This window comes from Dendropsophus ebraccatus, chromosome 5 (genome assembly GCF_027789765.1).
Source record: "Dendropsophus ebraccatus isolate aDenEbr1 chromosome 5, aDenEbr1.pat, whole genome shotgun sequence".
Classification (NCBI taxonomy): domain Eukaryota; kingdom Metazoa; phylum Chordata; class Amphibia; order Anura; family Hylidae; genus Dendropsophus; species Dendropsophus ebraccatus.
Window position 1 is genome coordinate 161,480,449 of NC_091458.1, and position 18,967 is coordinate 161,499,415.

General features: G+C 54.4%; 1 protein-coding gene across 1 annotated transcript in view; it reads right to left on the minus strand.

Moving 5' to 3' along the window:
- MED13 (mediator complex subunit 13) overlaps window positions 1-13,484 on the minus strand; it is a 45,302-nt gene extending 31,818 nt beyond the window's left edge. The window contains exons 1-2 of the mRNA XM_069971786.1: window positions 12,786-13,484; window positions 9,089-9,323 (exon numbers count right to left, since the gene is read on the minus strand). Of these exons, the coding sequence (XP_069827887.1) occupies window positions 9,089-9,323; window positions 12,786-12,851 (301 nt within the window). The 5' untranslated portion in view covers window positions 12,852-13,484. The remainder of the gene's footprint in view (window positions 1-9,088; window positions 9,324-12,785) is intronic.
- Between the last annotated feature and the right edge of the window lie 5,483 nt (window positions 13,485-18,967).

Consider the following 18,967-nt stretch of genomic DNA (forward strand, 5'->3'; position numbering starts at 1 on the left):
AGCGTGTCAGGGTGCGCACCCCCCCCCCCCTCAGCGTGTCAGGGTGCGCACCCCCCCCCCCTCAGCGTGTCAGGGTCAAATATTTTTGCAAATACACAAAATGAGTTTTTGTGTGTTTCGAAGGTCAGGGGAAAAAAAAAATCATTTGACCCGCGCTTGTGCAGTGATTTGCTAGGTGGTTTATAGACGCTTCACGTTTCGATGCTGCAGAGAAAATACTGCTGAAAAAACTAATCCAATCCAATGCTACACATTCAGGTCCCGGGAACCAATGTAGATGTACAGCAAAGAGATTATTGCCGATTGGTTAATACTAAGTGGTTAACCCCTCAATGGCCACAATACGTCTTACTGGCAGAATCCAAGTAGCCTGGCACTGGGGTCCTGTGCAGAACATCACAGCGGGGCCCCTGCTCTATTATTCCTTTATTGCATTATAAAGCACCTTAGAGGGACCAATAAGTAAAAGTTAGACTTTTAAAAATTATTTTATATATATTTTATGAAATCTTTTTTTTTGGCAATTAATATAATGGGCCTATTGTGACGCTTGGGTGGGGGGGGGGGGGGGGGGGGGGGGGGGGGGGGGGGGGGGGGGGGGGGCGTCACTCCGCCATAATCTCTAGTTTTTATTAATACCATATTTGTGAAGATCGGACGTTTGGATCTATATATAGTTATATAGAGTAACAAAATCAGTAATCTGTGCACTTTTTTTCCCTCTGTTCGTGTACGCCGTTCGCAATGACACTTGTTATATTTTAATAGATCGGACAATTACGCACGCTACAGTATATTATATGTTTTATTTATATAATGGGAATGGGGGGCGAGTTAAACTTATTGGGGGAGGGGCTTTGGGGTAGTGCAATAGTGATTTTTACACATTTGAAGTCCCTTTGGGGGACTCTTCGGGTATAAACCCACACACCGTATATGCAGCAGATATGCAACAAATACGCAGCAGATTTGTTGGTACAGATTTGATGCTGTGTTCAGTTATTTAGATCTAATCTGCTGCGATTTTGCTGCGAGTTTGCTGCGTATCGCAGCAGTAAATACGCTGCATATACGGTGTGTGGGTTTATACCCTTACATACATTTGTTTACTTATTCAGTGTGATAGGCGATCTGCTCATTTAGCCTGCCTGTGCAGGTTCGGTGAGCAGATCGACGATCGGACCACACGGAGGCAGGTGAGAGACCCCCGGCTGTCCAATACAACGATCAGGACCCCCGCAGTCACACTGTGGGGTCACGATCGGTAAGTGACCGGGGACTCCCCCTGTCACTTACTTACACGCCGCGGCACGATTGCGGCCTTTAAGGAGTTAATGACACGCTGCAGCCTGTCATTAACGGTGAGGTGCCGGCTGCTCACCACCTATGGCGCTCCACTCCAGAGCGCTCTTTATAGCAGGAGAAACACCCGGGACGTACAGTTACGCCCTGGGTCATCTGGTGACAGACTTCCATGGCGAAACTGTACGTCCAGGGTCGTCTAGGGGTTAAATTTTCCTCAGAAAACAAGTCATATATACCTATCAAAAGTCATGTGTACCTATAAATGGTGACAAAAGTACAAATTGTCCCGCAAAAAACAAGCCCTCATATAGGTAAGCTGACCAAAAACAAAAGTTATGGCATTTAGGGGAAAAAAAAAAATAAAAAAAATAAAAATAAAAGGGTTATGAAGGGGTTAAACAGAACATGTGGGCTCCCTTATGTGGTGTGCAAATATGTTTACATGACTACCTGGGTCTTAAAGAGCCAGGCCCTGTGTAACAGATGCACACTCTGCAAAGGTTATAGAGCATAGTGCGGGAAGAGACCTTCTGGCACCAGGGCTCATCCAATCTTAAAATGTAATGGGACAATACAGCAGTTCCTTGTACCACTGCTGCTTATAAAGAATCTGTAAAGGCAGAGTTGTGGCTCAGCGTTTGTGCCGCACTCTGGCACGCCGCCTCACCACCGCTCCCTAACCTCTGAATAATCTGTGACAAACACTCAGACACAGGCTGACTGCATGAACAAGGAGGAGGCCAGACAGAATTGATTATTTATGAGGAAGAGGAAGCAGTGGTGAAGCGGCCAGAGTGCGGCACAAGTGCTGAGCCACAACTCCTCATTGACTCTTTATTACAGTAGGAAACCTGAGGTTGGTCTGTAAAAGGGGTAGTCCATGGGAGAAATAGGGGATGCTATCGGCATTGAAAGACAATCAGACAAAATTGTGCGCTGATCGCTGCCTTTAAACACTACCTTTAGCACCAAGTCAGCCCGATGATCCCTTGGTGTAATGGGGCCTTTAGTCATAAGAAATTGTGTAATTTCCAAACATGTTTTATATCACAGCCCCCAAAGCAAAACTGATCTGCAATCCTATCGCTCAGGCTGCCGGCTCTATGCAGAGGGACAGGAAAAAATGTACCGACTCCAGCTTTAAAAAAAAAAAAAATCTATGAACAATTTAAAATTGAGTTTTGATATGAATTTTATAAGTTTTGCTCATCAAGGTTGTCGGTCACTATTTGGTAGTATGTTTCTGAGCTGGAAGAGTCCATTGTGTGTGGGTGCACGTGCCAGCTATGGCTGCAGCAGGCTGAGTGTGTGTGCTACGGCTGCAGCAGGCTGTGTGTGTGTGTGTGTGTGTGTGTGTGTGTGTGTGTGTGTGTGTGTGTGTGTGTGTGTGTGTGTGTGTGTGTGTGCGCGCGCGCTCTATGATGTGCCCCCACACCCACAGTGACCCTTCTATCACTATGGCTGACCTCTCTATTACAGGGATCTGGCAGTGTTAGCAGTGTTTCTGTGGTGAATATTTAGTTATAAACATAGAAGATGTCAGCAGGAAAAGGCCCCCTGCTCCATCTAGTCTAGTTGTGAGTAGTTCAGGACATGGAGGCTGGAGACTGGCTGCACCCACTGCACACACAGGAGAAGCTGCTGTATATACAGTATTCCCTCAGAAGTCGCCCCAGGATCATCTAGGACATTAGGGAAAAGCTGCTGAGCCAGTGTGATAGATATCTCCCCTGGTATCTGACCGGCCATTTATTAAGGAGTCGAAGTCAGTCCTGATAAAATTCAGGAGTTGGGGTCGGAGCTGCGGCTTACCGACTCCACAGCCCTGCAGAGGGAGGAGAACGCCTGAGAACTGCCTTGAAAATGCCTGGAAAACATGGATCGAGCCGTAGCTGTCCCTGGGCGGTATCCTCCCTCTGCAGCCTGAGCGATACGGTTGCAGATCAGTTCATACGAAGCAGCCAAGTCTCCAGCTATAATGACAGCCACACTTTATAACTTCCATTTGATACAAAAAGGTCATTATCCCCGAGAATATAAGTTATACGCCAAGAAAATACATGTGTGCCCAAAAAAGAAAAAAAAAAAAAAAAAAAAGTGTGACACTTGTGATTGTAGGTTTATGGTCATCCTAACCAGCCCTAAAGCTACACGTGTGTGAGGACAGACTGCCTGCGCCGCTGCGAGATACATCGCATTATTATACCTGAATGCATCACTGCTTTCTGGAATAAACAAACACTTTAAGGTTCCCACTGAGCTCCATCTGTAACATGTAGGGAGACACATCCCGACAACTCCCTTCCTAGCCCGAGCACAGTGACAACCCTCAGGGGAAAGGAGCCGGCAATTTCCATATCTTTAACCCCTCCTAGTTACAGGCAAAGCGATGGCACCGTTCTTACTACTGCAAGGGCTTCGGCCCTATTACACACAGATATCTGACAGATTATTGAAGCCAAAGCCAGGAATGGATGTGAGGAGGAATCTCAGTCTTTTCTTTATGACCTGTTCTGTTTGTAGTCTGTTCCTGGCTTTGGCTTCAATGATCTGTCAGCTATCTGTCTATGTAAGGGCCCTATTACTATTATGTTGCAGAAAATCGTTATATCGTTTGAATGTAAACGATGATCGTCCTGTGTAATTGCAGGATAATCGTTCGTGTGTTTATTGATAATTCACATCAGACCCTAAAATAATCGTTAATTGTTCGCTGTAATTCTGCATCGTTCCTTCTTTTGCCGGGATCAGATGGAGTAACCGATCATATTAACGACTATCGCTCTGTATAATATGGGGAACGATTTCAGGTTAACGATAAACAATCGTGTTTGCTGGGATCCTAGGGTAAGAGACAACCTCTGTATACCCCAACTCAAGACTGCAGCATATACCAGTGTACATATGTACCGGGCCCACACTACAGCAACCAGGGGGGAGTGCTGCCGCAAAGCGGACGCGTCACATTGGCCGCCATCTCCCTCCCTCCATGTACACAGGTGTCCTGCATGACAGGGGCCGTACTGCATGCAGTGGTATGATAATGCACGGCCGCCGATAGAAAGTAAAAGGACACGGCTTTGGTCAGATTCCTACAAATAAATATCTATGCGCTCAGCATCTGTAGCAGACGGTTTCCCACCATGTATATTAAAGGGGTACTCCAGCAAAAATCTTTTTCTTTCAAATCAACTGATGTCAGAAAGTAGATTTGTTTACTTTAATAATCTCCAGTACTTATCAGCTGCTGCATGTCCTGCAGGAAGTGGTGTATTCTCTCCAGTGTGACAGTTCTCTCTGCTGACACCTCTGTCCATGTCAGGAACTGTCAAGAGCAGTAGCAAAACCCCATCCCCTGCTCTGGCCAGTTCCTGATATGGACAGAGGTGGCAGCGGAGGGCACTGTGTCACACTGGAGAGAATACACCACTTCCTGCAGGACATACAGCAGCTGATAAGTACTGGAAGACTGGATAGAAGTAAATTACATACGTATATAACTTTCTGAAACCAGTTGATTTGAAAGAAAAAGATTTTCTCTGGAGCACCCCTTTAAACAGACACCCAAGTCCCACCAGTTAAGATTCAGGTAGGAGTTACCGTACCATAGATATCTGGAAATATAACCAAATAAATGTGCCCTAAAATGTGCCCTAAAATTTTTAACAATGAGCTGTGAATACATGGAATAAAGTGAGGCCGTTCTTAGTAGTTCAGCAGGGGAGAAGACACATGGCCGTGCGAGGACACCTGCATTATGAGCAGAACAAGCCGTCAGCCACGTAATGAAGGACGCATCGGATTCCTCTTCAGTCTCAGTAGCGCAGAGGGTTTCTTCCCCTTTAACAAAATCACTTTTAGGAAAAGGCAAAAGAGGAGTCCCGTCTGTCATTGGGGGTTCTCTCACAGAGCGTTAGGGGCCGACCTGTCCTAACACTGGCGCCTTTAGCCCACCCACTCATTGTTCTTATTCCTTCATAGGTCTTCAGAGATTTCGATTTTCTATATATGAAAAGGAGCCACATAGAGATGGGATTATAATGGCAGCGTATGGAACTGGTGGTGGACACGATTGCCGGGACTTCCATAGGCCTCATTATACTTCCGTCCATCAGCAGTGAGTGGAGATGAAGGAGCAGAGTGCCCGCTGCCACGGTGGGGGTGGCACCAAACAGACCCCCACCAATACAAACTTCCGGGGGCATAAAAATTATAGCCAGTGACCAAGGCTGCAAATGGTTAAACACTGCAAGATGCAATACAAAACGGCGAGTCTCCTGGAGGGCGGTGATCACTGCGGCAGCGGCGGGTAAGAGAGGGACCTGGGCAGGGTAACCCCTCTAGGGTATGGGTATCCCTAATACATAGGAACAGACGCCTCTCTAATGGGATAACTTATGTTTAAGAAATGACGTCTTATAGAAGAAACACAACAAATCAACTAAATACCAGCAGCATGCGGCTAAAGGGTATCCCCAACCCCCCTGGGTATTCCCTATCCACAGGACCATCAGAAGGTAAGCCGGCCGTCCCCTGGATGAATGCCCGGCCACTCTCTAACACATCGCGGCTATTCCCTGCCAGGAAGGCGCGGACTACAGGAGCCGGAGACAGAAGCTACTAGATGTTTCCCAGATTATTAGCAGAGGGATCAGCATTGCCCAGTTTTACACTAATATAGGAGGAGTACGGAAATCAAGGAACACGGCAAATCATCTCCAGCTCTGCAACAGCGTCTGCAAAACCACAAGAAAGTCTCATGGGTAAGGACGGCGCTGGCGGCTGATGGGCAAGGACGGCGCTGGCGGCTGATGGGCAAGGACGGCGCTGGCGGCTGATGGGTGAGGACGGCGCTGGCGGCTGATGGGTGAGGACGGCGCTGGCGGCTGATGTGCAAGGACGGCGCTGGCGGCTGATGTGCAAGGACGGCGCTGGCGGCTGATGGGTAAGGACGGCGCTGGCGGCTGATGGGTAAGGACAGCGCTGGCGGCTGATGGGCGAGGACGGCGCTGGCGGCTGATGGGCAAGGACGGCGCTGGCGGCTGATGGGCGAGGACGGCGCTGGCGGCTGATGGGTGAGGACGGCGCTGGCGGCTGATGGGTGAGGACGGCGCTGGCGGCTGATGGGTGAGGACGGCGCTGGCGGCTGATGGGTGAGGACGGCGCTGGTGGCTGATGGGTGAGGACGGCGCTGGCGGCTGATGGGCAAGGACGGCGCTGGCGGCTGATGGGCAAGGACGGCGCTGGCGGCTGATGGGTGAGGAGGCCGCTACATGGGAAGGATTGCCTACAGTCAGGCACTTAGTATTGTGTTACTGCTCACAGCCAGATAACACATCGAGTTCTATGCGTTTCTATGTTCTGATTGTAAATTTTTTCTTTTATTTCTTGTACACTATTGTGGGGCGGCCAACATGCTGAGCTACTCTGACGGCATCAAGAGAGGGGGTGTATACTGAGGCCCAGAGATCATGGGTAACAGAAAGGATAGATGAGAAGAGAGTGTGGGCATGCTCAATGACCTTTATAGAGGTAATTCTATGGGGGGGGGGGGCAGTGTGTGTATGAAGGGCCTTTATATGCGTGAAAACAATAAGCCAAGTGCCGACTGCTCTACTAAGATTATAGCAGGAAAATCCAATAGTTCTAAGAAGACCCACGGCCACGCTTGGTTTTTGTACATAATTCTATTTCCTGAGAAAGTTCTTATATATTTCATTCCCATAGGGAACGTGGGAATGCCGCCTAACTGGACTAGTTTGAGATGGGGAGGCCCCCTTTACTCCTTCAGCTCAGAGCTGGATGTTACTATCCTCTCTAACAGCAGAGGCACAGTATCCTGTATCCAGTATCAGGGACAATGCGGTCAGAGGTCCGGTCACTAGTACAGAGATCAATGTAACTAAACGGATTGTGCACGTGTGAATGGACCCTAGAAGGAAACGAGCACTGGCACAACCACCCAATATGGAGGTCTGTCTGGTAAATATAATAGCTGCACAGGTGACAACCACTCCACATTATTGTATAAGCTCCTCTTGTTCTCCAATCACCGGGGCGATCGCGCCCCCATTCTCTGGATTGGTGGGGGTCTCAGCGGTTGGACCCCCAGCTAAGAGCTTGTTATCCACTATCCTATGGATAAGGGAAAACAAGCCGATATCGTAAGGGACTTCAAGGGAACAAGTAAGTGGTGCAGTCCTATATATTTAACCCTTGGTGCTTCTCTAAGACACATCCAATCTGTCTAATACTCAGCCACAAGCTCAGGAAGACGCTGCAGACAGGTAACACTGCCTTCTTGTTACAGGAAATCACTCAAAGGGGGAAACAAAACTGCAATGAAATGGTAAGTTCCAATGTCAGAATCTCCATGATGAGTAAGCCCACTATGTGTGTCCAGCCTGCACCGAATCTCCATGATGAGTAAGCCCCCTATGTGTCCAGCCTGTGCCGAATCTCCGTGATGAGTAGGCCCCCTATGTGTGTCCAGCCTGTGCCGAATCTCCGTGATGAGTAGGCCCCCTATGTGTGTGCAGCCTGCACCGAATCTCCATGATGAGTAGGCCCCCTATGTGTGTGCAGCCTGCACCGAATCTCCATGATGAGTAGGCCCCCTGTGTGTGTCCAGCCTGCACCGAATCTCCATGATGAGTAAGCCCCCTATGTGTCCAGCCTGCACCGAATCTCCATGATGAGTAAGCCCCCTATGTGTCCAGCCTGCACCGAATCTCCTTGATGAGTAAGCCCCCTATGTGTGTGCAGCCTGCACCGAATCTCTATGATGAGTAGGCCCCCTATGTGTGTGCAGCCTGCACCGAATCTCTATGATGAGTAGGCCCCCTGTGTGTGTCCAGCCTGCACCGAATCTCCATGATGAGTAAGCCCCCTATGTGTGTCCAGCCTGCACCGAATCTCCATGATGAGTAGGCCCCCTATGTGTGTGCAGCCTGCACTGAATCTCCATGATGAGTAGGCCCCCTATGTGTGTGCAGCCTGTGCCGAATCTCCATGATGAGTAGGCCCCCTATGTGTGTGCAGCCTGCACCGAATCTCCATGATGAGTAGGCCCCCTATGTGTGTGCAGCCTGCACCGAATCTCCATGATGAGTAGGCCCCCTATGTGTGTGCAGCCTGCACTGAATCTCCATGATGAGTAGGCCCCCTATGTGTGTCCAGCCTGCACCGAATCTCCATGATGAGTAGGCCCCCTATGTGTGTGCAGCCTGCACCGAATCTCCATGATGAGTAGGCCCCCTATGTGTGTGCAGCCTGCACTGAATCTCCATGATGAGTAGGCCCCCTGTGTGTGTGCAGCCTGCACCGAATCTCCATGATGAGTAGGCCCCCTATGTGTGTGCAGCCTGCACCGAATCTCCTTGATGAGTAGGCCCCCTATGTGTGTGCTGCCTGTGCCGAATCTCCATGATGAGTAGGCCCCCTGTGTGTGTGCAGCCTGCACTGAATCTCCATGATGAGTAGGCCCCCTATGTGTGTGCAGCCTGCACCGAATCTCCTTGATGAGTAGGCCCCCTATGTGTGTGCTGCCTGTGCCGAATCTCCATGATGAGTAGGCCCCCTATGTGTGTGCAGCCTGCACCGAATCTCCATGATGAGTAGGCCCCCTATGTGTGTGCAGCCTGCACTGAATCTCCATGATGAGTAGGCCCCCTATGTGTGTGCAGCCTGTGCCGAATCTCCACGCTGGGCATCTAGTAGGGGCAGCAGCACATGACTGGAGAACACCTGCAGAGCCCACTAACACCCAGGAATCAAAGCTTACCTGACAAGTCATGATGAATTAGGTCAGAAAAGTTGGGATCATCTCCCCACCAAAATATCCATAGTTCTCTCCGGCCAGGACGTTGGTCTCGACGCCACACACTTAACACATCGGCTTTGAGACAGCGACTGAAGCTGCTGAGTATGGGATCCTCTTCTGTAACCGGGAAGAGGATTGGGGCAGAGGTCGGGCCCTGCCACACATACTGCTTCCATTTGATGCCAGTAAGGTCGGCCTGGAAAGGGAGAGAGGGGGTTAGGGGGGTCGCTTATGGTCACACAGCAGCTCATGTACTGGCACAGACTGTTAGCATCTCCCCCCCTTCTATACGCTCAGGGTGATACGCCAATGAAGAGCGTCCTAGCGGTCCGGCCCTCTCCTAGATAAACACATCCAGTGACTCCAAAGTGGCAGCGCAACAAGGGAAGAGGAGGGGGCGGCTAGTCAGAAAGATGAGCTGCCGCCCGCCGCCGAGCTGGGAGAAGCACATTCCTGGACTATAATTACTTCAAGCACAACAATACAAACAGCTCAAGGTTTAACACGGCCGTCCCGTCCGAACAGCTGGACTCCCAACCTCAGCTCAACTTCCCCTGTGAGGACACAAAAGGGGGGGGGAGGGGTGAAAAAGTGCCCATCTCATTATCCCCCCAGAGTCCAGACGACTCCTATCAGTCCACAGCAGAAGACACCAGGATACAGCAATGGACCCACATCTATATACTGTCTGCCGGCCAACATGGCCGCTAGTACAGCCCCCCCCTAGCACCTCGGCCTGTACCAATAGGGAAGCTCCATAAGGGAGGCGTGCCCCCCCGGCCTGTACCAATAGGGAAGCTCCATAAGGGAGGAGTGCCCCCCCGGCCTGTACCAATAGGGAAGCTCCATAAGGGAGGAGTGCCCCCCCGGACTGTACCAATAGGGAAGCTCCATAAGGGAGGAGTGCCCCCCCCGGCCTGTACCAATAGGGAAGCTCCATAAGGGAGGAGTGCCCCCCGGCCTGTACCAATAGGGAAGCTCCATAAGGGAGGAGTGCCCCCCGGCCTGTACCAATAGGGAAGCTCCATAAGGGAGGAGTGCCCCCCCGGCCTCTACCAATAGGGAAGCTCCATAAGGGAGGGGTGCCCCCCGGCCTCTACCAATAGGGAAGCTCCATAAGGGAGGGGTGCCCCCCGGCCTCTACCAATAGGGAGAACCGGATGACACCCTTTCTGGAGGTAGTAGAGATAGTTACTCAGCTTTCTACGTAACCTGTGCAGTGGCCCCATTTACTTATATAGAAGGGATCATGGGGGACATCTGCAGAAAGGCCGGAGCCACCAGGGAAGAGGCTATGCTGCAAGGTCAGGAGCTACAGCCGCCAGCCAGAACGCTGTACTCACATATATATATTATATACATACATACTTATATATAGGAAGCATGCAGCAAATAGAGAGGAGGCCACAGACACACACGGGGCCCCGGGAAGTTGTGGCCCAGTCCAGGAGCAGCAGCACCGGCAGGAAAATGGCAGCTTCCTGCCCCCTCCCAGGCTGCACCGCCATAGAGAGGAGGAGGAGGAGGCCAGGCTGCACCGCCATAGAGAGGAGGAGGAGGAGGCCAGGCTGCACCGCCATAGAGAGGAGGAGGAGGAGGCCAGGCTGCACCGCCATAGAGAGGAGGAGGAGGAGGCCAGGCTGCACCGCCATAGAGAGGAGGAGGAGGAGGCCAGGCTGCACCGCCATAGAGAGGAGGAGGAGGAGGCCAGGCTGCACCGCCATAGAGAGGAGGAGGAGGAGGCCAGGCTGCACCGCCATAGAGAGGAGGAGGAGGCCAGGCTGCACCCCTGTCTCCAGGCCAAGTCTCGAAACCTAGGACTAGCCAGCTCTCCCTCCGGGAAGGACCCAGCCAAGGGGCGGCTACTGTAGGGAAACCACCATCTCCGGGCCCCCTGCTAGATAGTGCAGCTTGGGGTCCACAAGTCATGGACTGACACGGGTTGCGGCCTCCCATACACAGACACCCCAGCAGCCGCGACCCATGTCAGTCCATGACTTGTGGACCCCAAGCTGCACCATCTAGCAGGGGGCCCGGAGATGGTGGTTTCCCTACAGTAGCCGCCCCTTGGCTGGGCCCTTCCCTTCCCATACACCGGCTCTCACCTCACATACACTGGCTCCCCCCTCCTGTACACCGGCTCCCCTCGGTCTCCCCATACATCGGCACCCGCACTCACCAGGCAGAAGAGATTGGAGTGGCAATCCTCCAGACTGCCCCCCCCTCCATACCCCCATACACCGGCCATCCCCCCCCCATACTCCGGCACAGGCTATCCCCCCCCCATACTCCGGCACAGGCTATCCCCCCCCCCCCCGTACACCGGCCATTCCCCCCATACACCGGCACCCCCGTACTCACCAGGCAGAAGAGATTGGAGTGGCAATCCCCATACACCGGCACCCCCCCCCCCCCCATACACCGGCACCCCCCCCCCCCATACACCGGCACCCCCCCTCCCCCCCATACACCGGCACCCCCCTCCCCCCCATACACCGGCACCCCCCCATACACCGGCACCCCAACCCCCATACACCGGCACCCCCCCTCCCCCCCATACACCGGCACCCCCCTCCCCATACACCGGCTCCCCCCTCCATCCCCCCCATACACCGGCTCCCCCCTCCATCCCCCCCATACACCGGCACCCTCCTCCCCATACACCGGCCATCCCCCCCATACACCGGCCATCCCCCCCATACACCGGCCATCCCCCCCATACACCGGCACCCGTACTCACCAGGCAGAAGAGATTGGAGTGGCAATCCTCCAGACTGCCCCCCCCCCTCCATACCCCCATACACCGGCCATCCCCCCCCCATACTCCGGCACAGGCTATCCCCCCCCCGTACACCGGCCATCCCCCCCCCATACTCCGGCACAGGCTATCCCCCCCCCCCGTCCACCGGCCATCCCCCCCCCCCCTACTCCGGCACAGGCTATCCCCCCCCCCCCGTACACCGGCCATCCCCCCCCCCCCATACTCCGGCACAGGCTATTCCCCCCCCCCCGTACACCGGCCATCCCCCCCCCCCATACTCCGGCACAGGCTATTCCCCCCCCCGTACACCGGCCATCCCCCCCCCCCATACTCCGGCACAGGCTATCCCCCCCCCCCCGTACACCGGCCATCCCCCCCCCCCATACTCCGGCACAGGCTATTCCCCCCCCCGTACACCGGCCATTCCCCCCATACACCAGCACCCCCGTACTCACCAGGCAGAAGAGATTGGAGTGGCAATCCCCATACACCGGCACCCCCCTCCCCCCATACACCGGCACCCCCCCCCCCCATACACCGGCACCCCCCCCCATACACCGGCACCCCCCCCCCCCCCATACACCGGCACCCCCCCCCCCCCCCATACACCGGCTCCCGTACTCACCAGGCAGAAGAGATTGGAGTGGCAATCCTCCAGACTGGCCCCGGCCCCCCCATACACCGGCACCCCCCTCCATCCCCCCCATACACCGGCACCCCCCTCCCCCCCATACACCGGCACCCCCCCTCCCCCCCCATACACCGGCACCCCCCTCCCCCCCATACACCGGCACCCCCCTCCATCCCCCCCATACACCGGCACCCTCTCCCCCCCCATACACCGGCACCCCCCCATACACCGGCACCCTCCCCCCATACACCGGCTCCCGTACTCACCAGGCAGAAGAGATTGGAGTGGCAATCCTCCAGACTGGCCCCGTTGGGCACGAAGCAGGAACTCATGGTCACAGCCGGCGGGGGGCGCTCGCCATTATCCCACCGAAGACGAAAGAGACGGCGGCCGCAGCAGCTCCCCGGTAGGCCCCGCTAGCACGCCGCCATCCTCCTCCTCACAGGCCGGTCAGTCCCATCCCACGTGCCCGGGCGGGCGGTAACGCTGCGGTCTCGGTTGCTGCTGCACGGTCCGCGCTCTCGGGCGATGAGTCGGGCGGAGCTGGGGCCTCCTGGCCGCGTTACAGGCGCCGGTCTCCGGGCGGTGTCTCAGTCCTCCCTCCCCCGCCGGTGCCCCTGCACGGGCCGCAGAACATGGCGGGAACCGGCCGGTCCCCGGAGCTGTGAGGAGCCGCACACAAAGGAGTCGTCCAGTCCCCGGACTCCGCTTGTCTCCTCACAGGATCGCCATTTTCCTCTCCTCCTCCTCCTCCCAGCTCTCTCCTCCTGCGCACACACCGAGCTGTCGCGGCTGAGCACCGATCTCTCGCCCGCTCCCGCCTCCCCTCAGCTCGGTCCCCGCCGATCGCAGCCGTCAGGCGATAATAAATAATCGGATCAATGTCGGGGCAGCTTTCCCATTTGAATTTACAGATTCCTTTCTTTAATGGCGGCCGTGGTGCCTGCTCGGCCTCTCGCTGCTGGTTGGTTGGCACGGCGTCATGTGACTCAAAGATGCCTTCCCTGATTGGCTGATCGGGCCAGTAGACGGGAACGAAGAGAGTGGGGGAGGATCCTGGAGCTTGTACTGGGCAGCGGCCACTAGGGGGCGAGGTGTGAGACTGGAGTCAGCTCCGGCGCCGCCCGCTGGTGAGAAGCCGGTACTGCAGTCTGCTGCGCCAAGGGATTATCATGAAGAAGTTCCTGGAAAGTTCACGTCTTGTCTCAGGAAGCAGATAGTGAAAACCGCCAAACTTTATTCTTCATGAATATACAACATGGCAGAGGCACTCCAGTAACAGCAAGATCCTTAAAGGGGGAATACACTCAAACATAACGATTGATATGGTGCTCCCCATAATGAGACTAACAATTCCTTCCATACTTATTATTATTATTCAGTCTCCTTCCCCCAGTTCTCAGATGCTGCTTTCCGCTGAAGACACAAAAATCTGTGAGTGAGGTGTTCTCTCTGTCTCCCCCCTCCCTTTTAGGACGGATGATGTAACAAGTCTCTGGCTGAGGATGAACGGCCAGGCATTTAATCAAGGAAAACAGACAAAGGGAACTGGGACAATTCTTGCCACTGGTTAGTTGATCCAGAAATCCACGTGGCATTTACCGCAGGCCGGTCTGCGTACAACTGGACCTAGTCATTTTGTTGTTGGGCAAAATCTGTTCCCTTTTGTTTGCCATATTGGGAAGATTAGGGCTGCACAAATCTGTCCATCATAGTATGGAGAGGGGCCCCCGGAATCAGAGCTGTTTGAGGTGGGTCTCTGCCCATAGGCTGTAGTGAGGCGGCTGCAGATCTATTGGAAGAATCTCTGGATAGGCAGGAATCTCGAAGAAGTGCTGACACACCCCGAGCAGTTACGAGAGCCAGGCGGGGGCCTCCTTTATCCCTCCTCCAGGCGGGGGCCTCCTTTATCCCTCCTCCAGGCGGGGGCCTCCTTTATCCCTCCTCCGGGCGGGGGCCTCCTTTATCCCTCCTCCGGGCGGGGGCCTCCTTTATCCCTCCTCCGGGCGGGGGCCTCCTTTATCCCTCCTCCGGGCGGGGGCCTCCTTTATCCCTCCTCCGGGCGGGGGCCTCCTTTATCCCTCCTCCGGGCGGGGGCCTCCTTTATCCCTCCTCCGGGCGGGGGCCTCCTTTATCCCTCCTCCGGGCGGGGGCCTCCTTTATCCCTCCTCCGGGCGGGGGCCTCCTTTATCCCTCCTTCGGGCGGGGGCCTCCTTTATCCCTCCTCCGGGCGGGGGCCTCCTTTATCCCTCCTCCGGGCGGGGGCCTCCTTTATCCCTCCTCCGGGCGGGGGCCTCCTTTATCCCTCCTCCGGGCGGGGGCCTCCTTTATCCCTCCTCCGGGCGGGGGCCTCCTTTATCCCTCCTCCGGGCGGGGGCCTCCTTTATCCCTCCTCCGGGCGGGGGCCTCCTTTGTTCCTCCTCCGGGCGGGGGCTTCCTTTGTCCCTCCTCCGGGCGGGGGCTTCCTTTGTCCCTCCTCCGGGCGGGGGCTTCCTTTGTCCCTCCTCCAGGCAGGGGCCTTCTTTGTCCCTCCTCCAGGCGGGGGCCTCCTTTATCCCTCCTCCGGGCGGGGGCCTTCTTTGTTCCTCCTCTGGGCAGGGGCTTCCTTTGTCCCTCCTCCAGGCGGGGGCTCCCTTTGTCCCTCCTCCAGGCAGGGGCCTTCTTTGTCGCTCCTCCGGGCAGGGGCTTCCTTTGTCCCTCCTCCAGGCGGGGGCTTCCTTTGTCCCTCCTCCAGGCGGGGGCCTTCTTTGTCCCTCCTCCAGGCGGGGGCTTCCTTTGTCCCTCCTCCAGGCAGGGGCCTTCTTTGTCGCTCCTCCGGGCAGGGGCTTCCTTTGTCCCTCCTCCAGGCGGGGGCTTCCTTTGTCCCTCCTCCAGGCGGGGGCTTCCTTTGTCCCTCCTCCAGGCAGGGGCCTTCTTTGTCGCTCCTCCGGGCAGGGGCTTCCTTTGTCCCTCCTCCAGGCAGGGGCCTTCTTTGTTCCTCCTCCAGGCGGGGGCCTTCTTTGTCCCTCCTCCAGGCGGGGGCTTCCTTTGTCCCTCCTCCAGGCGGGGGCTTCTTTTGTCCCTCCTCCAGGCGGGGGCTTCCTTTGTCCCTCCTCCAGGCAAGGGCCTTCTTTGTCGCTCCTCCGGGCAGGGGCTTCCTTTGTCCCTCCTCCAGGCAGGGGCCTTCTTTGTTCCTCCTCTGGGCAGGAGCAGCTTCTGGCCAGAGTGCAGGATTGTACTGCATGGCTATGGAGGCTGAGAGCTTGGGAGAGGAAGAGTTTGTCCCACACTATGATGATGATGATGATGATGATGATGCAGACCACACATGGAATCTGGGTCCACATCGTCTGCGTCCTCACCACAGGATAAAGTCTCTGCCACCGACCCAGGTCCCATCAACAGATTGTGGGTCAGGAAGAAAAAGGGGTAGGCTTACAGCCTCAGCCGAAAGACATCTAGAGGGTCCTGGCACCAAATGGGTACCACAAGGCTGCAGCAGTCCCCAATACACTACCATTGTGCCTGCTCAGAAAAACCGCCCACTGGGATCAGCTGTCTGGCCGTTCTTCCATCTTGGGGGCGGAAAAGACCACTCTTCCATATGTAACATCTGTGAACATAAAGTGATTGGGGGTTTGGGTCCAAACAGGCCCCACTTCTATATGTCAGCGTACGGAGCGCCACCACCCCACTGCCAGGAAGAAACAGGACCCCCAGGGCACTTGCCGGTCTCCATCCAGGTAAAGCCCCCGATAAAATAATCAATAAAATAAGTGATTTTATTATTTTTATTTTTTTACATACTTTTAACCCTTATGCCAAAATAAGTAGGATAATCCAGTAGCAAATACCCAGAGGCAATTCTGATATATTAAAAAAAATAATAATAATTAGTGGCCATGCCAAAACATTTCCAACCTATCATATACTATCCACACCGGCTTATTGCCTCCCCAAAGTACAATGTGCAGCCCACACCCCAAGAGCAGGATTATCCAGACACACATCCCCATGACTATGGCCACACAGAGGATATTTCCCATTTTGTTACCATAGCCGTGGGCGTCCATCGCTGGCACTTGTGCTGAGGAATCCCACCATTCACGTCCCATTTTCAGGACACGTCTGGTAACTGGACAATAACTGTTCTTAGGGGGATTAAGATATAACAAGGGTATTTAGAGCTGGCTCAATGGTTCCTGATAGGGCGCTTGCTGTGTGACGTTTTATTGGCTCTTGTTGTTTCTTGAGAGGTTTAAAGCTATAGGAGGGGTTCCTGATGGGGTATATATCACAGAGGATGATGTCCTCTATACATGATAGGAGAAACCTCTAAAGCTCCTACCAGCAGCTATCTATTGCTGAGCGGCCAGTTATCCGCCCTTATTTATTGTGCATTCATCCAGGAATCGCTGCTTTTTGGTTTTTGCTGCTTAAAACCGTCAGCGGATGCGCGTCTTCCAATTGCAGCATTAGTGGAATGTGGAGGGGCAGCAGGCAGTATTAGTTATGTAAGCTGCCGCCAAATCCCCAGGTGTTGGCCAGGTTTTATTTACTGCACTGTAAAGAATCGCAACCAACACGTACCAGGCCTCCCGTCACAGCCAACAATGTACCAGTGCTCCCGTCACAGCCAACACGTACCAGTGCTCCCGTCACAGCCAACACGTACCAGTGCTCCCGTCACAGCCAACACGTACCAGTGCTCCCGTCACAGCAAACACGTACCAGTGCTCCCGTCACAGCCAACACGTACCAGTGCTCCCGTCACAGCCAACACGTACCAGTGCTCCCGTCACAGCCAACACGTACCAGTGCTCCCGCCACAGCCAACACGTACCAGTGCTCCCGCCACAGCCAACACATACCAGTGCTCCCGTCACAGCCAACACGTACCAGTGCTCCCGTCACAGCCAACACGTACCAGTGCTCCCGTCACAGCCAACACGTACCAGTGCTCCCGTCACAGCCAACACGTACCAGTGCTCCCGTCACAGCCAACACGTACCAGTGCTCCCGTCACAGCCAACACGTACCAGTGCTCCCGTCACAGCCAACACGTACCAGTGCTCCCGTCACAGCCGACACGTACCAGTGCTCCCGTCACAGCCGACACGTACCAGTGCTCCCGTCACAGCCGACACGTACCAGTGCTCCCGTCACAGCCGACACGTACCAGTGCTCCCGTCACAGCCGACACGTACCAGTGCTCCCGTCACAGCCGACACGTACCAGTGCTCCCGTCACAGCTGACATGTACCAGTGCTCCCGTCACAGCCGACACATACCAGTGCTCCCGTCACAGCCAACACATCCCAGTGCTCCTGTCACAGCCAACACATACCAGTGCTCCTGTCACAGCCAACACGTACCAGTGCTCCTGTCACAGCCAACACATACCAGTGCTCCCGTCACAGCTGACTTGTACCAGTGCTCCCGTCACAGCCAACACATCCCAGTGCTCCCGTCACAGCCAACACGTACCAGTGCTCCCGTCACAGCCAACACATACCAGTGCTCCCGTCACAGCCAACATGTACCAGTGCTCCCGTCACAGCCAACACATACCAGTGCTCCCGTCACAGCCAACACATACCAGTGATCCTGTCACAGCCAACACATACCAGTGATCCTGTCACAGCCAACACGTACCAGTGCTCCCGTCACAGCCGACACGTACCAGTGCTCCCGTCACAGCCGACACGTACCAGTGCTCCCGTCACAGCCGACACGTACCAGTGCTCCCGTCACAGCCGACACATACCAGTGATCCTGTCACAGCCAACACGTACCAGTGCTCCCGTCACAGCCGACACGTACCAGTGCTCCCGTAACAGCCAACAAGGCAACAATATCACGTGATGAAGTGAAAAGTCTGTCTGGTCAATGGAAGAGTCTGAGGAAGAATGCTAACTAAAATGCAGTGAACCAAAACCCAAGAATCCAAGGAGAAGGAATTTGTTCATAAACTTGACAATTTGTGTCATGTCGCTCATAGTGATGCCATGAAACCTATAAAACTTCAGGAACCGTGACAAAAGGTTGTGGTGAAAGCATTGGACTATTAGACAGAAAACTGGCCGAGGTCGAGGAAAGAAGATTTAAGGGAGAATAACACAAAGAAACGATTAAAAAAGAAAACTGAGTGAGTTCCGCAGTTGATAGCATCTAGCAGTAGTAGTAGAGACAACAGCGATTCAGACAGCGATAGTAGTGGGGGCAAAGGTCATTTTAGTTCCAAGAAACGTAAGTCGTAAGACCTGTCAAGGTTGGGACTCCAGAAGTTGCTGCAGCTCTAGATAGAACTAATACCAGAGTTAGGGCCCTATTCCACCGGACGATTATCGTTCGCATAATCGTTAACGATTAATGATCTCAAACAACTGCTATTGCAAAAGACCTGAAAACGTTCACTCATTTCCAGGGAACGATAATCGTTACTTATGATCGTATTTGCGATAGTTTT